Source organism: Wyeomyia smithii, chromosome 3, assembly GCF_029784165.1.
Source record: "Wyeomyia smithii strain HCP4-BCI-WySm-NY-G18 chromosome 3, ASM2978416v1, whole genome shotgun sequence".
Taxonomy (NCBI): domain Eukaryota; kingdom Metazoa; phylum Arthropoda; class Insecta; order Diptera; family Culicidae; genus Wyeomyia; species Wyeomyia smithii.
In genome coordinates this window covers 47,780,534-47,798,925 of record NC_073696.1, presented here as the reverse complement: position 1 = coordinate 47,798,925, position 18,392 = coordinate 47,780,534, and the positions used below count along the sequence as shown (strand labels likewise).

The 18,392-nt window shown below is 39.6% G+C and overlaps 1 protein-coding gene across 4 annotated transcripts in view; it reads right to left on the bottom strand.

The window, feature by feature from the left end:
- Nucleotides 1-2,313: 2,313 nt before the first annotated feature.
- The window catches only part of LOC129733318 (leucine-rich repeat and calponin homology domain-containing protein), a 139,095-nt gene continuing 123,016 nt past the window's right edge, over nucleotides 2,314-18,392 (bottom strand). Inside the window, exons 3-11 of one of the 4 annotated variants that reach the window (XM_055695098.1) lie at nucleotides 15,813-16,182; nucleotides 15,545-15,755; nucleotides 15,220-15,355; nucleotides 15,074-15,163; nucleotides 14,263-15,012; nucleotides 14,090-14,198; nucleotides 13,894-14,031; nucleotides 13,763-13,840; nucleotides 9,830-13,020 (exon numbers count right to left, since the gene is read on the bottom strand). In XM_055695098.1, the coding sequence (XP_055551073.1) occupies nucleotides 11,743-13,020; nucleotides 13,763-13,840; nucleotides 13,894-14,031; nucleotides 14,090-14,198; nucleotides 14,263-15,012; nucleotides 15,074-15,163; nucleotides 15,220-15,355; nucleotides 15,545-15,755; nucleotides 15,813-16,182 (3,160 nt within the window). In that variant the 3' untranslated portion in view covers nucleotides 9,830-11,742. Of the gene's footprint in view, nucleotides 5,009-9,829; nucleotides 13,021-13,762; nucleotides 13,841-13,893; nucleotides 14,032-14,089; nucleotides 14,199-14,262; nucleotides 15,013-15,073; nucleotides 15,164-15,219; nucleotides 15,756-15,812; nucleotides 16,183-18,392 lie in introns of those variants that run through there. The other 3 variants (XM_055695099.1, XM_055695102.1, XM_055695097.1) reach the window with 3 other exon arrangements.

Below are 18,392 nucleotides of genomic sequence, written 5' to 3'. Positions count from 1 at the left end.
TCGACATGCGCAACTTTCTGAACAGAACTGCGGACTAATCAGGAATCCCATATCGCGAAAACACTGTTACCAGCTTTTTTTTATTCTCGCTTGTTTTCCGTCGGTCTCCGTCACCGTTTTTGTGACAATCACCGACGCCCGAGAAGGCGACTTCACCCAGGACCCTAACTTACGATCCGTTAAATAGTTGACTGCGTTGAAGTATTACCACATACATAAGACATACGTAACACTGGCGTTTTTTTCTGGTACATGTTGCCCCATAGTACTCCGTACCTCGCCCTGTCAAACTGCTCGATAAATAATGAACCAAATGAGTATTCTTTTCCTCGGCCTTATCGAGCCCCAAGGAAAATCCCATAAGGAACTGTCAAAAAGTTATTTACAAAATCAATGCAGCGTTTTTCGAGTAGGAACGAGGCAAATACAGGGCTGCGCAGGTACACTGCCTTCAAAAACAACTCAAACAGTGATTTCATTCAGGGTGTGGTACCATTCGAGTAGTTCATTTTGTACCAACTTTTTCAATAGATTTCTTCCTGAGTGTTACGTATGTCTTATGTATGTGGTATTACTCATTTCGATGACCAACAAGTATCTACTGTAGTAATCAACGCAAACAAGAAGATATTCGCCTTCAGGTAATGGTCCCAGAAATTTCCCATGGGCTTCTTTCGAGTCATTGGTTCTTGCGGATTTGGTGCGGATACTAGAGATCAACATGGACAGGATTTTTTATACCGCTACACCTGGATATCCATTTTCAACCACCACACATTAGCACGTAAGTGTCCCCTCATAATACGTAAGCCTGTATGACCCTTATTGTCGAGCTGAAGAACTCGTCGCTGAAGACTTTAAAGAATCACGATGCGATCGCTTCCAATAATACGTCATCTACGGGGCTTAGTTCTGTAAATATCATTTTGAATGGCAATGGCAACTCGTAAGAAGATCCTATTTCTGGTTATTCAAAAATGTTAAGTATTACTACATCCAGTTTACTTTCTTTCTGTCCATTTTAACGCAACAGCTGTAGCAGAAGAATCAACTGTTTCAAGAATCATTAATTGTAGTGTCGTCTTCAGAACTGTAAAACCCAAGAGACCTTGCATTCGCCGTTGAGACTTGATCTTGTTAAAAGCATGCTTCTCCTTTTCATCCCAAAGGAATTGCACGCCTTTCTGACTAAATTTGCTCAGGAGTTTATCGATTTCAGCAAGGTTCGAAATGAATTTACCTATATAATTTGCAAGTCCCAAGAAACTTGTGATCTCGCTTTTGTTTGATGTTCGTCGAAAATTCATCACGGCGTCTTTCTTTACCGAAATTGGTTCAATGCCATTGGAACTGATTTTGAACCCCAGGAATTCAAATTCGGACCACTGGCTTTTGGATGCTAGCTAGCAGCCCTTCTTGCAGATACGACTCACAGACACAGAAAGTGCAGGGTTGGGGTTCACTGCAAGGTCAGGAATACATAAAACGTTGGCTCATGTAGAGCACTCATTGCTCACATCAGCACCCACTTCTACGTTTCCCACGGCTACAACCGCCAACTAGGATGCGTCTGCCACATAGATTTTGACACTTGCTCTGCATTGACCAAATTGCTCTCCTGCCTGCCTCTCCTGATTTTTAATTTCATCTAAACGGCGGTCCACTTAATACCAGATTACTGGCTCGTACTTCTTGGGTAGGCCCATCATGAGGACCGACGACAGTCACCCTTCTCGGACGAACACATACGATTCGCATAGATTCTCTAGGATTCCTCACATTAGATTCGTGAGCGTCCTTGAAAAGGATTCCTAAAAAAGAATCCTCAGGAATGCCCTGTATATGGCTCTAGGATTCTTGAATAAGAATCCTGAGTGGGAATCCTCCGGATAGTGTTTGCGATTCCTTTTACGATTCCGTCACCGAGTTAAAGGTATCCTGGGGATTCTTACTCAGGATTCTCTGCGTGTTAGTAAGGGTTCGTGGATCAGAATTCCGATATCCTGCCGCTTCTGACTGGTCGTAAGGATTTCGTCTACGTATTCCTCGACGAACAAACAATCCTCCAACTCCAACCGCATCAGCTTCCATGGCAGACTAATCTTCCGATACTTTCCGCTATCCTGGACTGTTTGGAGGCTTTTTCCCGCTTCCTTGGCCGTACAAGCGTTCTTAGCGAGACTACAGATGTACCGTTCGATTTAGATAGATTTCAAAACAAGGCTATCTCCTAAAAGGCTTACGTTGTTCGACTTCTCCAGAGACAGCTATGGTCATACATACAATTCAACACAAAAACGCATACGTCGTTCATCCATTTTTCAAGACACTATACCCAAATGTTTATTTATTCTTTTTCTTATTTTCCTGTTCTTTACTGACTTAGTCTTTAAACCTGCTTTATGTAGTTGCCAAACCACTCAATGCTTTGGTCAAGAAGGTCTATCTGTACAGAGTGTTAAACTTTTATCATTTTTCGTGAGAGTAAACTACTGAATTTGGCTTCTGTTTTGATAACTAGTTGGATAGGTTTGTGTATTTTGTGCAACATTTGTCAACGGCAGAAAACTCAAAATTGAACTGAACTTCTATAGTTAGTATATCTGTTTTGTCAGAGAAGTTTCTACGCTTTCCACTACACGCCACTATATTGCTGTGGAAGTTTTTCATTTGCTTATTACCAATAACTTGGAAACGTTCTAACGCGCTTAAATAATCGAAGTAATTTACAGCCAGAATAAATAATTTCACCAACCTAACTATTGGTAGAAGACAGTCTAAAAACAACTCTATAATAGTTATTCGAAGAAGAAAACCTAAATTTACTGTTTCGATGCTCGTTCTGGATATTACCATGTAGGATTTGGTGATTTGCACAAACATTAAATTCTGCCCGGATTTCGGTAAGTGCAATATGGTTATTCTATATGTATATGTTGGTATATTGCCATAGCACGTGCAGACAAAGTGTCTGCAGTTTTTTTACCCAAACACGTTGTTCCAGTTTTATATTATAAATCTCCCCGTGTTATTTGGCCTGCTTCTATTCGGATACCCGTTCCTTTAACGTGGATAAAAAATGCTAGAAAATCTACGCATAAAATCGAGATCTGAATTTCTTGTGATTGGATAGTTTAATCACGGTTTACGGTTTGAATTTAACTGTGCAATTTTGCTTTCTTTACGTTTGTTTCTGTTTTTAAAATATTCACCAATATGATTGCTTCTTAGAGTATATAGCTTAAATGGTGTAAACATTGTCGAACATAGATTGAGTATTTTTATACAATTGATGTTGTTGAATCCAACAGTTCGGCAAAGCCGTATTGCGCAATATGACATCTCAGGAGACATCGAATGAGTCAATCATTCCAATATTTTTCTCTTGCTAAACTACAACAATCGGTGCTTTAATTTGTTCAATTTCATATGCGGTCAAATGTGTCCAATGTAAATCTCAATAACGACGACAAAGTTTAAATTTTTCTGAAACAATCCTTTCAAAATGAAAAAAGAACAAACATTGAATGACTAAAGTGTCGAATTTAACGGTTACAAATTCAAAACGCAGTGTTTAACCCTTTTATATCACTTGTTATCAGCAAGTTGATCATGCCATGGACATCGAAATATGTTAACGTAGAAAATTATCCAAATATTGCACCAAAAATTTTACTCGAACCTTTTATGTGAAAAACACGTGCTACATAATTCGATTCTAGAAAAGTTTCATGTACCTCGAAGTACTCTCTGAACCTTTACCCCAAGTGTGTGAATAGTGTAGAATACACCCTCCAATAAGAGCTATTCGCACCACGTTCGTCTAAATTAACTGTATTTTATTCCCAACTATTTAGTTTAAAGTAGAGATCATAAAAATGTCATTAAAGTTCCCAATAGAAACTAAATTTTTGCTAAACAATAGATTCCTGTTTACTAAGCGAAAGTCGAGACAGTTGTTAACTCCAAAAACGCAGTTCAAACTGCAATTTTGTAGTTATGTGTACGAATAATTTACGCGTGATTTGGTACAATAACTTACTCTCTTCTAGTGTTCACTGGGCGAAAGCATTTAGTCTCGTTACAATGGCCTACATTACAAAAAAATATCCATGTTGGGTATCATCGTGTAATGATGATGGAAATAAAATACGAATAAGAATAGTAGTTAGTCTCGAACGATTGAGCATTTTTAGCGATTATTCAAGTGATGAGTCTTTTTAACGGTGCACAGTATACTACACATTTAAATTGCAAACGATTACATACAATCAACATGAATGATATTGTGTGTATGATTCTTTTCATGTTAGGTTCGTTAAAATAATCCTGTTTTGTTCTTCTTTTCCGGTCTTCCTTAGTCAAAAGCAGAACGTGAGTCACCGTTTGGGCTAAGTTGCACCTTGCTTCTTTTGATACAATGTTAGTTCTACTCTACCTAAACATACGCGTATAATAAAACTAAAACTAGCGTCATAATTTTTGGGCTGTCCTATGTCACTTGAGGTCCGCGCACGAACCCGTCGGTCTGCGCAATAAATTTACAGATAAAATCTAAACAGTGTATCTACTCCCTATTCCATAAGGTCGTACTGCGGGACGACATTCGCGAGAATTCCATTCCATTCTCTTAGCACCAGGTCTAGATACGCCAGACCTCATCGTCCGCCGGTCGATGAGTGGAAAGAAGCTCACCGGACAACGATTCACTCAGCCGGGCGCCGCCGCCGTTTCTCGCTTCCGGTCAAGTGCTGCCGCCCAGCGTCGAGATCGGCGACGAGGTTGCACTCTTTGGTCCACTGCCACCGCTGCCACTGGTTGTTATACTACTGCTGGTGGTGGTCCCAGCAGGTGAAGAACCACCGCCGCTACCGCCACTGTAAAAACTACGCGTCGGTGAACGGACACTGTTGGCCGGGTTGTAGAACTTGAGCAGCTCCACTACGGTGATCGCCACCTGAACGATGCCACGGCCCTCCAGTACGTCAGCAGCGCAGCAGAGGAGATTCTGGGAAGGAAATAAATACGACGGAAGAAAAAAATTGGTCATAACTCAGTTCGTAATGGACCGAACGGAACGAAGTAAAAATGCAAAGTGTTATCCTTTTTTTCTTCAATAAATTTATTAACTTTGTCATGATAAGGGTTTAGTTTAATTAAGCACATCAAATAATGCTGGATGATGCTGTAACTGTGATTGTATGTTTATTTTTTTGCCTTTCTCTAAAGTGCCAAAATAAGTATGGGTTTTTTTTTCGTGGTTATACTTAATACGATTAGTTTCGAAAATGTTGAATATGATAACTTAAGTTAAATAACCTGCTGCATGCACAACGTTACATGACATAAAGCTGCTTTGAAATAAAGATTTGTTAAAGGTAAGTACATGTTATTTTTTGCAAGGTTTGATGTAGTTGTAATCATGAGACTTTTGAACGTTTTGATAATGAAGAGGTGTTCCGAATATTTTTCGCATTTTTTTTTTCAAGAACCTAGCTTTGGTAATATTGTCATTTTGATTTTTTTCAGGGCCACCACATCAAAACGCTTCTTTTTTGGGTTACCAATCATTGTAGTACTTTGAACTGCCGTCTCTTTGATAAAAACAAAATTAATAATAAGAATATTGAGGAAAAAGGCAGGTGAAGAGAAAGTAACCCAAATTAATGATCGTACATAACAGCCTCACGGGATTAAAGAAACAGAGGTTTAGCGCGCTCATGTTACTCGCTCCGAATACAGGTTACATTGTAGTAGGGATAGTATTAAGCAGATAGAAAAGGAGAGAACAAAGTGTTTTGCTGCTATAATAAGTGATACCGCCTTCCGTGCAACGCACGTGTCGTTTAAAAAAACCGTTGCGGTGTTCAGTACATACATAGTCAATTTGAGAACAACATTCAAATTGGTGTTTATCGCATGACATAAACAATAGGATGTCAATAGAAATCAACTTTTTGAATTTCGTTCAGCGATAGGTCTCAAAAGTTTCGTCTCCTCGAAAAAAGTCCCCATACCAAATATCAGCTCAATCGTGCAGCAGTCACTTTCCCAGAACCAGGTATAAACACAGAATTCCATTCCTACAGACAGACTAGACAATCTAAACTAGTATTTTATCCGACATACTTTCGCCGAAATAAAGTGCTGATACTAGACACAAGGAAAACAACGACATCCGCGTAGCAGCGAAATAAATAGGCCACGACAGAATAAAAGTAGCGAAAAAGTTTTCTTTCTTAGTAACTATAGGTGACAGGCGCAAAACCGAGAAATTAAAAGCTAGAGAAAATCGGAAGAGAAAAGTGTTTCTCTCAGGGGTTCCAGTAGATTAGGTCTACTTAAATCAATCTAGCAAAAGACTTGATTCCGGGTGGTCGTTATTTTCTCCGCAGAAATGGAGATTTAAGTATTACAAGTCCCTGGTAGTTGTCTTGAAAACTTAGCCTTTGGAATCGGACTTGAGGTTTTTTTGACCGATGAAAAAATGCATAAAATTGCCGATTTTCGAACACTTCTTTTAACCCCAAATGTCTTAGAGATGCACGAAACTTCTAAATCTGCTGCTATCTCTAATAAAATTGTTTGAACTCTGACAGACCCTTTTCGGTTACGCCACTGTTATAAACTTTTTTTAGAGAGAAACGGTCGTGTCTCACACACAATCTCTTCATTTTTTTTTTGTCAACAGCAACGAAATATTTTTGCGCAGCAATACTGGTGAATACATCCAAGAACACAAAAAAGTAGTATATTAAATAAATTATTTTAAATGAAATAATGGAGACTGTCCCAGAAATTAACAACACACTGAAAATCTGCTGTCGTTTGCAAACTTTTATGTGTCGTGCGTTCAGTTGGCTTCTTCCTGTTGTATTAATACTCAAGCAGCAAAAGAATAACGAGTTAGATTGACCATACATTTCTATAAATCAAAGGAGAATGACGAGGGGGGCTAGGGAACCTCACAAAAAGGTTCATTTTCATACAAAACTCAAATTGTCTAACCTTAATTTAAAATTTTTGGAAAAAGTCAATTCAGAAAGTTGATCATCAAGAGTTTTTTGATATCCACGATTTTTTATGTATTTTAAAGATTCTTTGAGTTTGGACCCATTTCATATTAGGTGCAACAAAAGGTGCTGTTTTGAATTTTTGAGAAATCGAAAATTTTCAATGTTTTTTCGACGCTTTGTGAAAAATATTGAAACCTTGCCGAACCTGTTCTCGTAGAATTACCGCTTTAAGGTCAATTTTTGTCCGATTCAAGATCTTTCATAAGATGGGTAAGAAAATGTTATTAACGTTTGCATTGAAAAAATGGACAAAAATTGCCACACTGACGAAACTACCCATGCATGCAGCATCAATCATAGTAACCCATGAGTCAGCAGAAAAAAAATTACAGCTCAATCTAGTCAGCCTAACGGGCTGACTTGTATAATTTTGCATTGCCGTTATCCGTTTTGATGTTGACAGTTACCGTAACGGTGAGTGTCTTGTCATTTCTCTAATATATAGGTTCCCTAGCTCAATCAGTCGAACTCTAACCGTAATAGCGAAAACAGTGAAGCTACTCTCTTCAGAAGTGTGCGCATTCTAAGAACGATATCCCGCCGCGTCGAAAACGAACATCGTGCGGCACTTTGTGAACTGAGCGACAAGAAGCTCCAAAGGAGGCTGAAGAGGAATACCGAGACAAAGTGACTATGTAGCTGTGTGCGCTTGATCGGGAGGTCGGTGCAACCGGCCAAACAATTAAAAAGTACCTGGCGAACATGGACATACATGTTAGGAAGCGGCAGTCCCGTCTACTGGTCTGGTAGCTACAGGCAATTACGCAGCGGTAGCGGCTTAATAAGATTGTCAAGTCGATTTCCCCGGCGAATCGCGACAAGACCGATCTCACTCTGAATGGCAACGACTGGCAAGGCACTTTGTATTTCACTTCCCGCACAAAGGAAGTGAGCTCCGGGGTGAAGTTCATTCCACACACCAAGTTCCACAAGAAGGCGCTGCTGTGACTGACAATCAGCGAGAAGAGAGAGTCAAAACCGCTTTTCTTTGCTCCGGACTGATCGTGAACGGAGAAATTTATAGTACGAAGTGCCTGCTGGAAGTTGCGTCGTTCATCAAGGAATACCGTAAGGGCGAAGGCGCTTTGGCCGGAACTGGCCTCGACCCATTACTCAAAGCGAATATGTTACCAAAGTCATCGAGCCCGCCCAACGCTTCCAGCTGCGTCCTATCGAAAATTTCTAGGCATATGTTACCAAAGTCATCGAGCCCGCCCAACGCTTCCAGCTGCGTCCTATCGAAAATTTCTAGGCAAGTTCCACAACCGTAAAATCTACTCCAACAATTTTATCGCAAAGACTGAGGAGTAATTGATAAATAAAACGAAGAAAGAACTTAAAAACATGCCTACACAAGTTTTCACCCGCCATGGTGAACGTAAGGCGTATAACTTTTTCGCAAGCAAGCTAATATTTTTTTCGCAAGTAAGCTAATATAACCTTCCCTTACTAACACGCAGAGAATCCTGAGTAAGAATCCCCAGGATACCTTGAACTCGGCGACGGAATCGTGAAAGGAATCGCAAACACGATCCGGAGGATTCCCACTCAGGATTCTTATTCAAGAATCCTAGAGCCATATACAGGGCATTCCTGAGGTTTCTTTTTTTAGGAATCCTTTTCAAGGACGCTCACGAATCCAATGTGAGGAATCCTGGAGAATCTATGCGAATCGTATGTGTTCGTCCGGGTTCCAAGTAAAATCTATTGAATTCAATTTATCTGTTTTAGTTTTTTCAAGCACCATCCGAAAAACCATCATTTTGAAATGCAAAAGTTATGTGGACAAACTTTTGGCTTTAAAACAAAATGACGTGAAGAATTTTGAAAATTTTCGATTTCTTCAAAAATTCAAGATGGCGTCATTGTTGTCTCTTAAGGTAAAAAAACATTTTTTTGGGAAATAACTTTTGAGTAAAGCTAGGGAAACTCTATCGGAACACCTCTCTAAGAATATCAGGAACTAAAGCAAAATTACCTCTCCTGGCTATAACCTAAAGTTACATCATTTTTAAGATATTTAAACTGAACGTTCGGCCTAACAAAATACGTGCACAAGACATTGAAAGCACTTTATAATATTTTTTCGAATTCTAACTTCTACCTAAGCTGCTGTGATTCGAATATAAGACGGCGAATGGTATAAACGCCTTATACATATTTAAAAAACTCAACTATTCTACGATACAATTGCTTTCCTCTTTTATTTTTTTTGCTCAGTCCTCTTAAAATGATTAGTTGCTAAGAGAAGGCAACAGGCCATCCAGAGAGTTACCCTGCGCTATCCGCCCTAAACAAACCGTGGTGTGTTCATTTCATATCGGTACCTACAATGCTGCTCTGGTGTTAAACAACCATAACGACTAATCGTCATACTTTCCTGGGAAGGGATAGACTCCAGAGCAGCCCAACAAATCTTTTCCTCTGTCGGTTCCTTTTAATTTTTTTTCTGAATAAATCCTAATCTACTGAAAAGTCAATAGCTTATTGCGTGTATACTTTCAATCCACATAATTATATCCATACCTATCGAAAAAAGGAAAGTGTTTGGACGCAGTCGTTTATGTAAGCGAATAAATATAATTTGTTGTGTGTTTATATAATAAATACCTTATAGTTAAAACAATAGATGGATATTAGTGTAGTGCCAAACATGTTTGCATGTATAAAATACGTACCTAAATTTTTGCTTTCTACCAATGATACCCTACAAAGTATAATTTCAGAACGAATGTCTGCTCAAAGAGTTGTTACAATACCGATAGTTTTAGTGGAATGAACTGTGTAGACTTAAATCTAAGATTTTTCCAAACATGCCGGTACATTTTGATTGATTGTAACCTTACCGCAAAGTTAGTCGAAGGAAAAATTGAAAAAAAAACAGAGATCTCTTGTTTTCTTATAGATTTTCTAATAGGTATAAAATCAATGAAAATAGTTTTATAAAATGCAGAAGCTATATGCCTTGAACCAAAATTTTTGGTGGTACGAATTGTTTGCTTCGAATATGTTTCGTTCTGGAAATCTTATTTAATAACAAATAAAATAAATAATATGATCAAGCAAATGTAAAAATTACAGGATGACGTAAAAAGAAAAATAAGTACATTTCGTTTCGATTGACTAGACCGAATAGGTAGAGATTCTGATTTCTAGTGGACATTAAACCACTGTACGAATTGTACGTCCTTACGTGTTCCCTATCTTTTTTGTTCAAAACTACAGTAAAAGCTTCTAGAAAACTAGTGAGAAACATCGATAGATGGTAGGTGGATAAAGAGAGCGACATTGTCTTACTCTGTAGGTTATATAGTAATAGTGTGGAGCTCGCGAGTTACAGACAGATCCTGTTATTGTTACTTGTTTCGATTTGGTAAAATATATTAAAATAGATTTCTACGCACTGTTTACGCTTCGTGGAGTTGCTTTTGCAGTGCGGTTCCCTACTGCTTTCAACATGGATCAACAATATACCTATCTGAAACATGCATTGCATTAATGTGTGGTATTTGCGTACTCTACTGCATTGCATGATTATTATTTTTAATTCGCGTTGTTCTATTTTGGTATTCACTACGAAACTGCATCTCGTCGTTTCACGATTCAAGAAGGCAGTTTACGAAAATAAGGCAACTGCTTTGTTCAACTTGGTTTAAGACAATCTGTGTGATTCTCAGTTTGTTTTCAGTGTTGTATATGATAAGATGTGCATGCATTTGTGGCTTGTTTCATAGCTTAGTTTTACATTTTGGTATATATTCATTCGTATGTAATCAGTGATTGTTTTGGACTTTCGCATAAAACGATCGCTTTAGCTTTCCTATTCTAAGCAATACAAAAAAGAAAAGCAATGACAGGTGAATAAAATATGATGTTATGATAAACACCTTGTTACGTATGTAACCTTAACGAAAGCAATCAATAAAAACTAATAAATCACACTAAGATAAAACGAGTAAACTCTAAAATTGGTCGAAATATAAGCCTCTGGAAATGGGTTGTGCCACATGAAATGATTTACTCTTCGAGCTGCTGAATGATTTTCAATGATTGATTGGGCTGATGAAATACTGCTTGGTTGGAATATCTCTATTTCAATACTTTTGGTTCATCGTCGAAAAAAAAAGAATGCTTTGAATTTTATGAGCTTTTCCTTCTATTTTTTTTAACAAATGTCGATTCATCGACTTAGAAACAGGTTATTCCAAATACGTGATTAATATTGCAAATGTTGTGGTTTTGAAATTGACAATGAATATTTTTTGGTTATAGTTAACTTAATCATGTTTTGACGGAAAAGAAATGTTTAACTTGAAACGAATATGCCAATCCATTAAGCCTAATTTTTCGGTTACTTACCGATAAACAACCAGTCTAGAACCAGCGTACCTACGATTTTAACAATTCTTTTCCGCTAACAATGAAAGGAATGAAAAATCGCCCTCGCCATCTTGCAGTACAATTTTTCGCCAGCTTTTGCACACTCTTCGTACAATCATATCGTAATTCTCGAAGTAAATCAATTTATCTCTATTCTTTGAATGTTTTTCAAATAAAATTAAGGAAATAAAGTAATTTGATGATATAATAAATTGGTAAAAATAGGAAATCTACTTTCTTTAAATAAAATTGAACAAAAAACAACAAAAAAAACTTCAATCCACTTTTAGTAATTAGGCAGTGGATACATAAAAAGATAGATGACCGTAAAAATAAACGTTCCAAGGCAGAGAATGGTCGAAACCATTGGGTGGTTCGATTTCTTGCTCCAATTTGCCACTATTTCGGGGCCTTCGTTGTCCTCCGAGCTGACGCTGCGTCTCAGTGGACTGTTGACGATTTTTTCCCCACAGCTTACGGCGGCAGTGTTTTCGAAAAACTCGATCCTCTTGCTGACAATCTTTCTCCCGGCTGCAGCCGGATCATCCTCCTCAGCCGAATTAATGTTGAAATCTAGCAAAGCCTTAAGCGGCTCCATCCCGGTTGGGGTGTTCAGATCATTGATGTCACCTTGATTAGCATTTGTCGGCGTGAAAGCCGCTTCCTCGTCCAGGGAGTTCAAGCTACTTTCCGAATCTTCATAGTCTTCTCCTGCCTGGCGACACCGAAATTTGCCAATATCGCTATCGTACTCACACTCTTCCATGATTTCGTTCAAGCCAGAACCCAGCTGCGGTTCCTGCTGTTGGCGTTTACCGCTAAATCGGGTGCTAGGAAATTTACGCTTTCTGCGACCACCCGCACCGGTAGCTGAACCGAGATCTAATGTAGCCGGGACATTACGCCCACCTGCTCCTCCATCTAGCCCTTCCGTTTGAGACCCACATTCACTCTCACTACACGAATTGTTGGCAGCCCTAAGTCGAGCCTGCACCCTAATCACGTCTTCGCGTTTTAATTCCTCCTGCTCATCAAAGTGATACTCAAGCAGCGTTTTAGCACGCGTAGAACCGGAAGTGTTACGTATATTCTGTCTGTTAGAGTGTTCATTGTTAGTGATGGGAGTGCTAGTAGCCGGTGAGGCACTTGTTAGGCCGTGTGGGAAATTCGGGGAAGCCCGATAGTTACCATTTGGCTCATCACAGCCTACCAAGGGCGGCTGGTGATTCCCTTCGCAGGCTTCTTCTGTTGTTTTATTGGTGTTGGCTGCAGTGAGTGTGGTTATGATTTTGTTAATGCTGCTACTGGTGGGTGGTGGTGGAGGAGGAGACGTCGGCCGGCTTAGACCGTGGGACGCCGAAGGTCCGTGCGGCATTAGATCGACCCGTTTCAGCAAGGCTACGATAGTGCGAAACATTGCCGACGGATTGGATGGACGCATTTGTTCCGCTCCCGGTTCCGATTCGGGTTGTCCGTCGGACGGTGGCTGGTCCTGATCCGACACGGTGTTCGCAGTCGGTGGCACTGGCGGCGGTACGATGTCCTGACAGGAGCATATCAACTCCTGCAACCAACACCAATAACAACAGGAGAGAGAGTTAGTTCCTTGGTTGGTCAATGTCGTCTTGCTAATGACAGCTTAGAAGATAGTCTAGCTTATCTATGATTTTATATTCTGTAGCATATGTACAAAAGAAAAATCTTTTTGTTTGAAATGTATGCACATACAGAGAAATGTTTTATTCTAATTCAATTTCAAACTACACTGTAAATCTTCGATTTATTCGTTTCATTGGTTTTTTACCTCACCTATAAAAACTATTTTACAACCAAAACTAGCGTTAAAAAATAGAATCAAAATCAATTATGCTAAATTTCTCTGCACGTTGACACCATTCAAAAGAAATTACATAGAGATTGTAAAAAGCCACCGCCTAGAGTGCAACACAGATTAACGAGCTTAACTTGTCCATTTACAGCAGATACAGTTTAGTTATTTTTCGTGATGTTAGTTTAGTCCTTATAATCTAGAATTTTAGAATTTGTGTGCTATGCCAGGGCCCGCTTACCCAATCCAAAATTAATTGGGAAACTGAGTAACGCGTTGTTAAACCAATGGAAATCCGAATTCGTTTAAGTTTTGTTTTAGCTGAAGAAAGTGTGCAACAGAAAATAATCCTCCCCAGGGAACACAAAATGACAGATAGAACACATATGTACAACTACAACTAAAAACACCCTAACTGAAAGGTTCTAGGTACAACTACAAAAAGGATATTCACACCGAAAGTAGTCAGGAAACGTACCTCATCTACGCCGATTTTTCTACAAGCATCCAGAAAATTGTCCACATTTCGTCGACATCGGGCCATCGTCAGTTTTGGCTAAAATTCAATTGATTAGCATTAAAATAATCTTAACCGAAAGCAACACTTACCACCGCCGGGGATGGAACGTGAATGCTGCCAACAGATCGCGGTCGCACATGATTTGCCAGATGACATAGCACAACGCCATCGGTAAGTGCGGGAGCGATATCTTCCGGCAGAGACATTTTCAATCGCGTTTCGATAATCTGCAATTGTAGAAACATCAGCTTCAGTTTTTTTTTGTTAAATCATTCCACAACCAACCTGCCGCAGCTGCTCGATCAGTTCCGTTTCCTCCTTTTGCTTGTCGAATTCACGCCGCATAGTGAAGCTCAACTTATCCGTTGGGACGTCTCGATTCCAGGAAACAGTTCTAAAACAAAAGACACTTAAATTAACAGATTCAAAACATAGATAAAAAACAATTTCAAACATACTTATTGGTTTTCTGTCCTGGCTTAACGTTGTTCACGTATCCCACGGTGGCAGTTAGTGGCTTCTGATTACCATTCGGAGAACTCGCCCCGTTAGCCATCGGTTTCGGAATCGACGAAGGAACATTGTTATGCGCTAGAATGCCACTGGATGCCTTGCACGGACTGTTGGGTTTCACGTAAGCGTAATCCGTACAGCTGCTGTTGGAAACGGCAGTCTTGATGGGTGTACCATTCGGAATAGGAATTTTACCGTTGGCCATCGACGATCCAGTCGAAAGATTGTTGTTTCCGTTGAGATGCGTAGGCGACTGGCTTGACTGATATGTGGAAGCTATGTTACGCGAAGGAATGACCTTCTGCACCGGTCGCTTGTTTGGGGTTGACGATGTGTTGTTGTTCGCGCCCCCGTTGGGGTTCGTTTCTTCGAACGGTGCAACGATATTTCGGTTTGGTGAGAGCAGAGGACTAGAATTGTTGGCCGAAGTGAAACCATTGTTGTGCCCACCGTTGGCATTAATTTGGTTTAGTTTGTGGATGTTGGTGTGGTGTGGAGAAAGTGGAGAACTTTGGTTGCTACTGCTGTAAACCGATGGAGACGGAGTTGTGGCTTGAGATTTGCTGTAAGGGGAGAAATTGCTAAGCGGTGAATCCGTAGTGGAACCTCCACTGTCCGGCGTGTGTGCCTGATGATCCTTGGGTCTGTAAATGTCCACTTGGTTACGCTGCTGACGAAGAGCTTCCTTGTATTCCCTAGTAGAAAGAATAGACATTAATTATGGCAGAAAAAGAAGAAAATCAATGATCAACAAACCTGTATGTTTGAATATTACCCAACGATCGCATCTTATCGTCTGTTTTCATTCCCTCCGGTGTCAAATCACCTTCTGGAGACATATCGTTACTAAAATGAGAATTGAAAATGAGTTTTTGAAAAAGCTCAGCAAATCTTCAACCTACCTATTGCCGTTATTAGCCTTTTTCTGGTCTTGCTGATCCAGCAGCATGACGCCCTTTTTGAATTCTTCCTCCAACGTTCCATTGCCTCCTCCCCCTGCGCTTTCAGCGCTCAGCAAACCTGAAAAACCAATTCCACCTGCAGATGACAACACAGGAGCGGACAGATTAGATGGTGCCGTAGCCGATAGTGCCGAAGCTGGTGCTGGTACAAACGCTGGCGGCGGTTTCCCCGCGAAACCAGTGTGCATTGAAATGGGCGACCATTTGGGTGAATAGGTACCCCCAGTGCCGAAGTCGTGCGGATCGTCCTGAGACCAACGCTTACCCTCGAATCCCCCGTCACTAGTGCTGTAGCCGGAATCGACGTGCGCACGACGGTTGCGCGTTCCGTCGAGTAAACTTCCGCCAGAATTCTTCGACGACAGCGCCGACCGCCGCAGGGTTGCGTGACCATCCAGGCCACTTTTGGACTTCTCCTCTTTGGCTGCTGCGGTTTCCAGATATTTGAACACGTGCACCAGACCTCGAACACAGAGCTGTAATGAAATTTGTTAGTTGACAAATTTAAAGTAGCTTGGAAGAAGCAAACATACGCTAGCTGGTGGAGAGGTAAGTGGGTTATTCGACAGTTCTAGGTCGACCAGCGAGCTCATCAATCGAAGTTCCACTGGAAGGGTAGCAATCTTATTACTGCTGATATCCAGAAACACCAGCTGCAAACAGGTGAGATCCCGGGGCAGATAGACGAGTTGATTGTTGCGAAGAGTAAGCGAGCGCAGATTCCGCAGGTCACCCATACGGGGAGGAAGATGTGTGATTTGGTTGCAGGCGGCATCGAGCTCGGTCAGCTCCTCCATCCGACCGAGCTCATCCGGAAGCGTAACCAGCCGGTTGTTCGATACAAGCAATACTTGCAGCGGTAGGAAGCAAATTTCGCGCGGCAGTACCGACAGTTGATTGTTCCTGAAACGGTAATAAAACTTGTGTCAATTCATAGTCTCTCTCGAGCAGAGGTTGAGCAACTTTTCAGTACGATGGATAATTGGATTAGTCGGAAGGTACACTACGAACAGTGAACCCTTGCATGTACCAATGTGAGAACTACGAATAACGCCATGAATCGAACTGATTGAAAATAGAAAACAGTTGATTTACTCTGTCTAATAGAATTAGCAAAGCCAATTCACGGAAAACGGGCTGTAACATCACGAAAACGAGCGTGAGAACTCAATTAGCAACTGTATAATTTGATGCTGATAGACGATCAATTGGATTCCATTAGGAGATTTATGCTTATAACGGCTAAAGTATTAGCTGACGTTGATTAGTGCAGGTAAAAAAAGGTTTGAAAATAATTAACATTTCAGGATTTTTTGTTTTTCTCTCCACAAAAGATCATTTAATTATTTTTTATTAAAACATCTTTTTTTAAAGTTAAGATTTACCATTTGAAATAGATTATAAATTATCCACTACGTAAGAACCGAAACGTGTACTTTTAGCAAAACTCTCTGCTTGACAATTTTTCCCATCAGTGTCCTTCATCCCTTATGTCCATAAACAGTCAAAATCTTTTAAAGGCTACCAGAGTTATGACTTCAGCGAGTTAGAAAACAAAATTTCTGCCCAATAGAATTTTGCAAGTTAATGGGATCCGTGTATCGTCTGCATTAACGAACAAGTTTGGTGTACCACAGGGTAATAACCTAGGGCCGCTTCTCTTTTCTTAAACAATGTCGCTGATGCTCTTGGGATTGGGTTACAGATTAGTTTACGCCGATGATTTCAAAATATACTTGCCGATTCGCAGCATCGAGGATTGTTATTATTTACAATCAAATTCTTATTTTCGTTTTGACTTCTTCTAGATTTGAGGGATAGATTTTCAACATAATTGTTTGTATGCTTACTTTCTACCTTCTAGAGACGTTTTTTTTTTTAAAATTAATTTCGGATAAATTTTATTAATAGCCTTTTCCTGACGCGTAGAGTAAATTTAATCTCGATTTTTTGAATTTCACTGTTTTGCAGAGAACTTGTTAAACTGATTTTGTGCTTTCTATCTGTTTGCTTTCAGTCTCTTATGTGATTTCTTCTAGCGGTTTACAACTGTATTAGAAACCAAGTTTTGTTTAGAAAGTTTCTGCACTTGAGAAGCTCTATTTAGGTATTTCGAGCTAAGTTTTGACTATTTTCTTTCTGGCCTTCAATTTTGTTTTACCATAAGTCATTTTAGAAAGGTTTTTAGGTCTTTTATGTTGTTTTTTTTTTCTAGCATTTTAACGGGTGACAATGAAAATTTTGAATTTTTAAAGATTCTAGATTAGGAGTACCAATTTTAAGCAGCTTTTGGAGCCTGCTGTGTATTAAGATGAAACAATCGAAATGTGTAAAGTGAAATACAGACATAGACATATCAATTTGTTTACTATCTTTTTTTCTGTCAGCACTTGTTTTCAGATTGTGAAATTGATTTACCAAACTTGAACAGTGATCAATTAAAGTTTCTAATCAAAGGACACTATTTCAATCACCCGAACCTATTTCAAACAGTTTGCATCTGTTTTGGAAATTTTTTTCAGCGCCTGAATGTTTGCGATTTTGGTTGATTTTTTTCAACTGATGAAGATTCTTATATATTGAACGGTATTTAAAATATTCGTAAGACAGCTAATTAATCAGAGTGTTCGTTGTCGTCATTGAAGCTGTCGATATTGATCGAAATTCGGGAGTTTGAGTCCCGTTTTCTTCAACTAATCAAAATAGGCACCACTGCCTTCCCTACCCTACATGCAAGCTTTCTCGCTCCTCTTTATGCCACTATTTTTTTTTTTTTGCTTTTTACGCATACATTTGCATTTTTCTATTGAAAATGGTGTCAAAACAAGAAGCTTTGCGAGACTAATCGCGCCAAATAACCGATGGTCGAATATCGACCATTTTTGATTTGAATGAAACTTTGCACACGTATTTGGCTCAGCAAACTGAGCATTTTTCACCGATGGAGAGATTTTTCACACCCATGAGTTACATTCTAAAAGGGCGTATGTCTTTTGGCATAGGTTTTATTCGAAGCATTGTAGTCCAGAAACCGTTGGTTGTATAGAAAAACTGTCAGAAAATGAGTTGTAGGAAATTAAAAATGCATCATAAAAAAATTATACACTGTACAA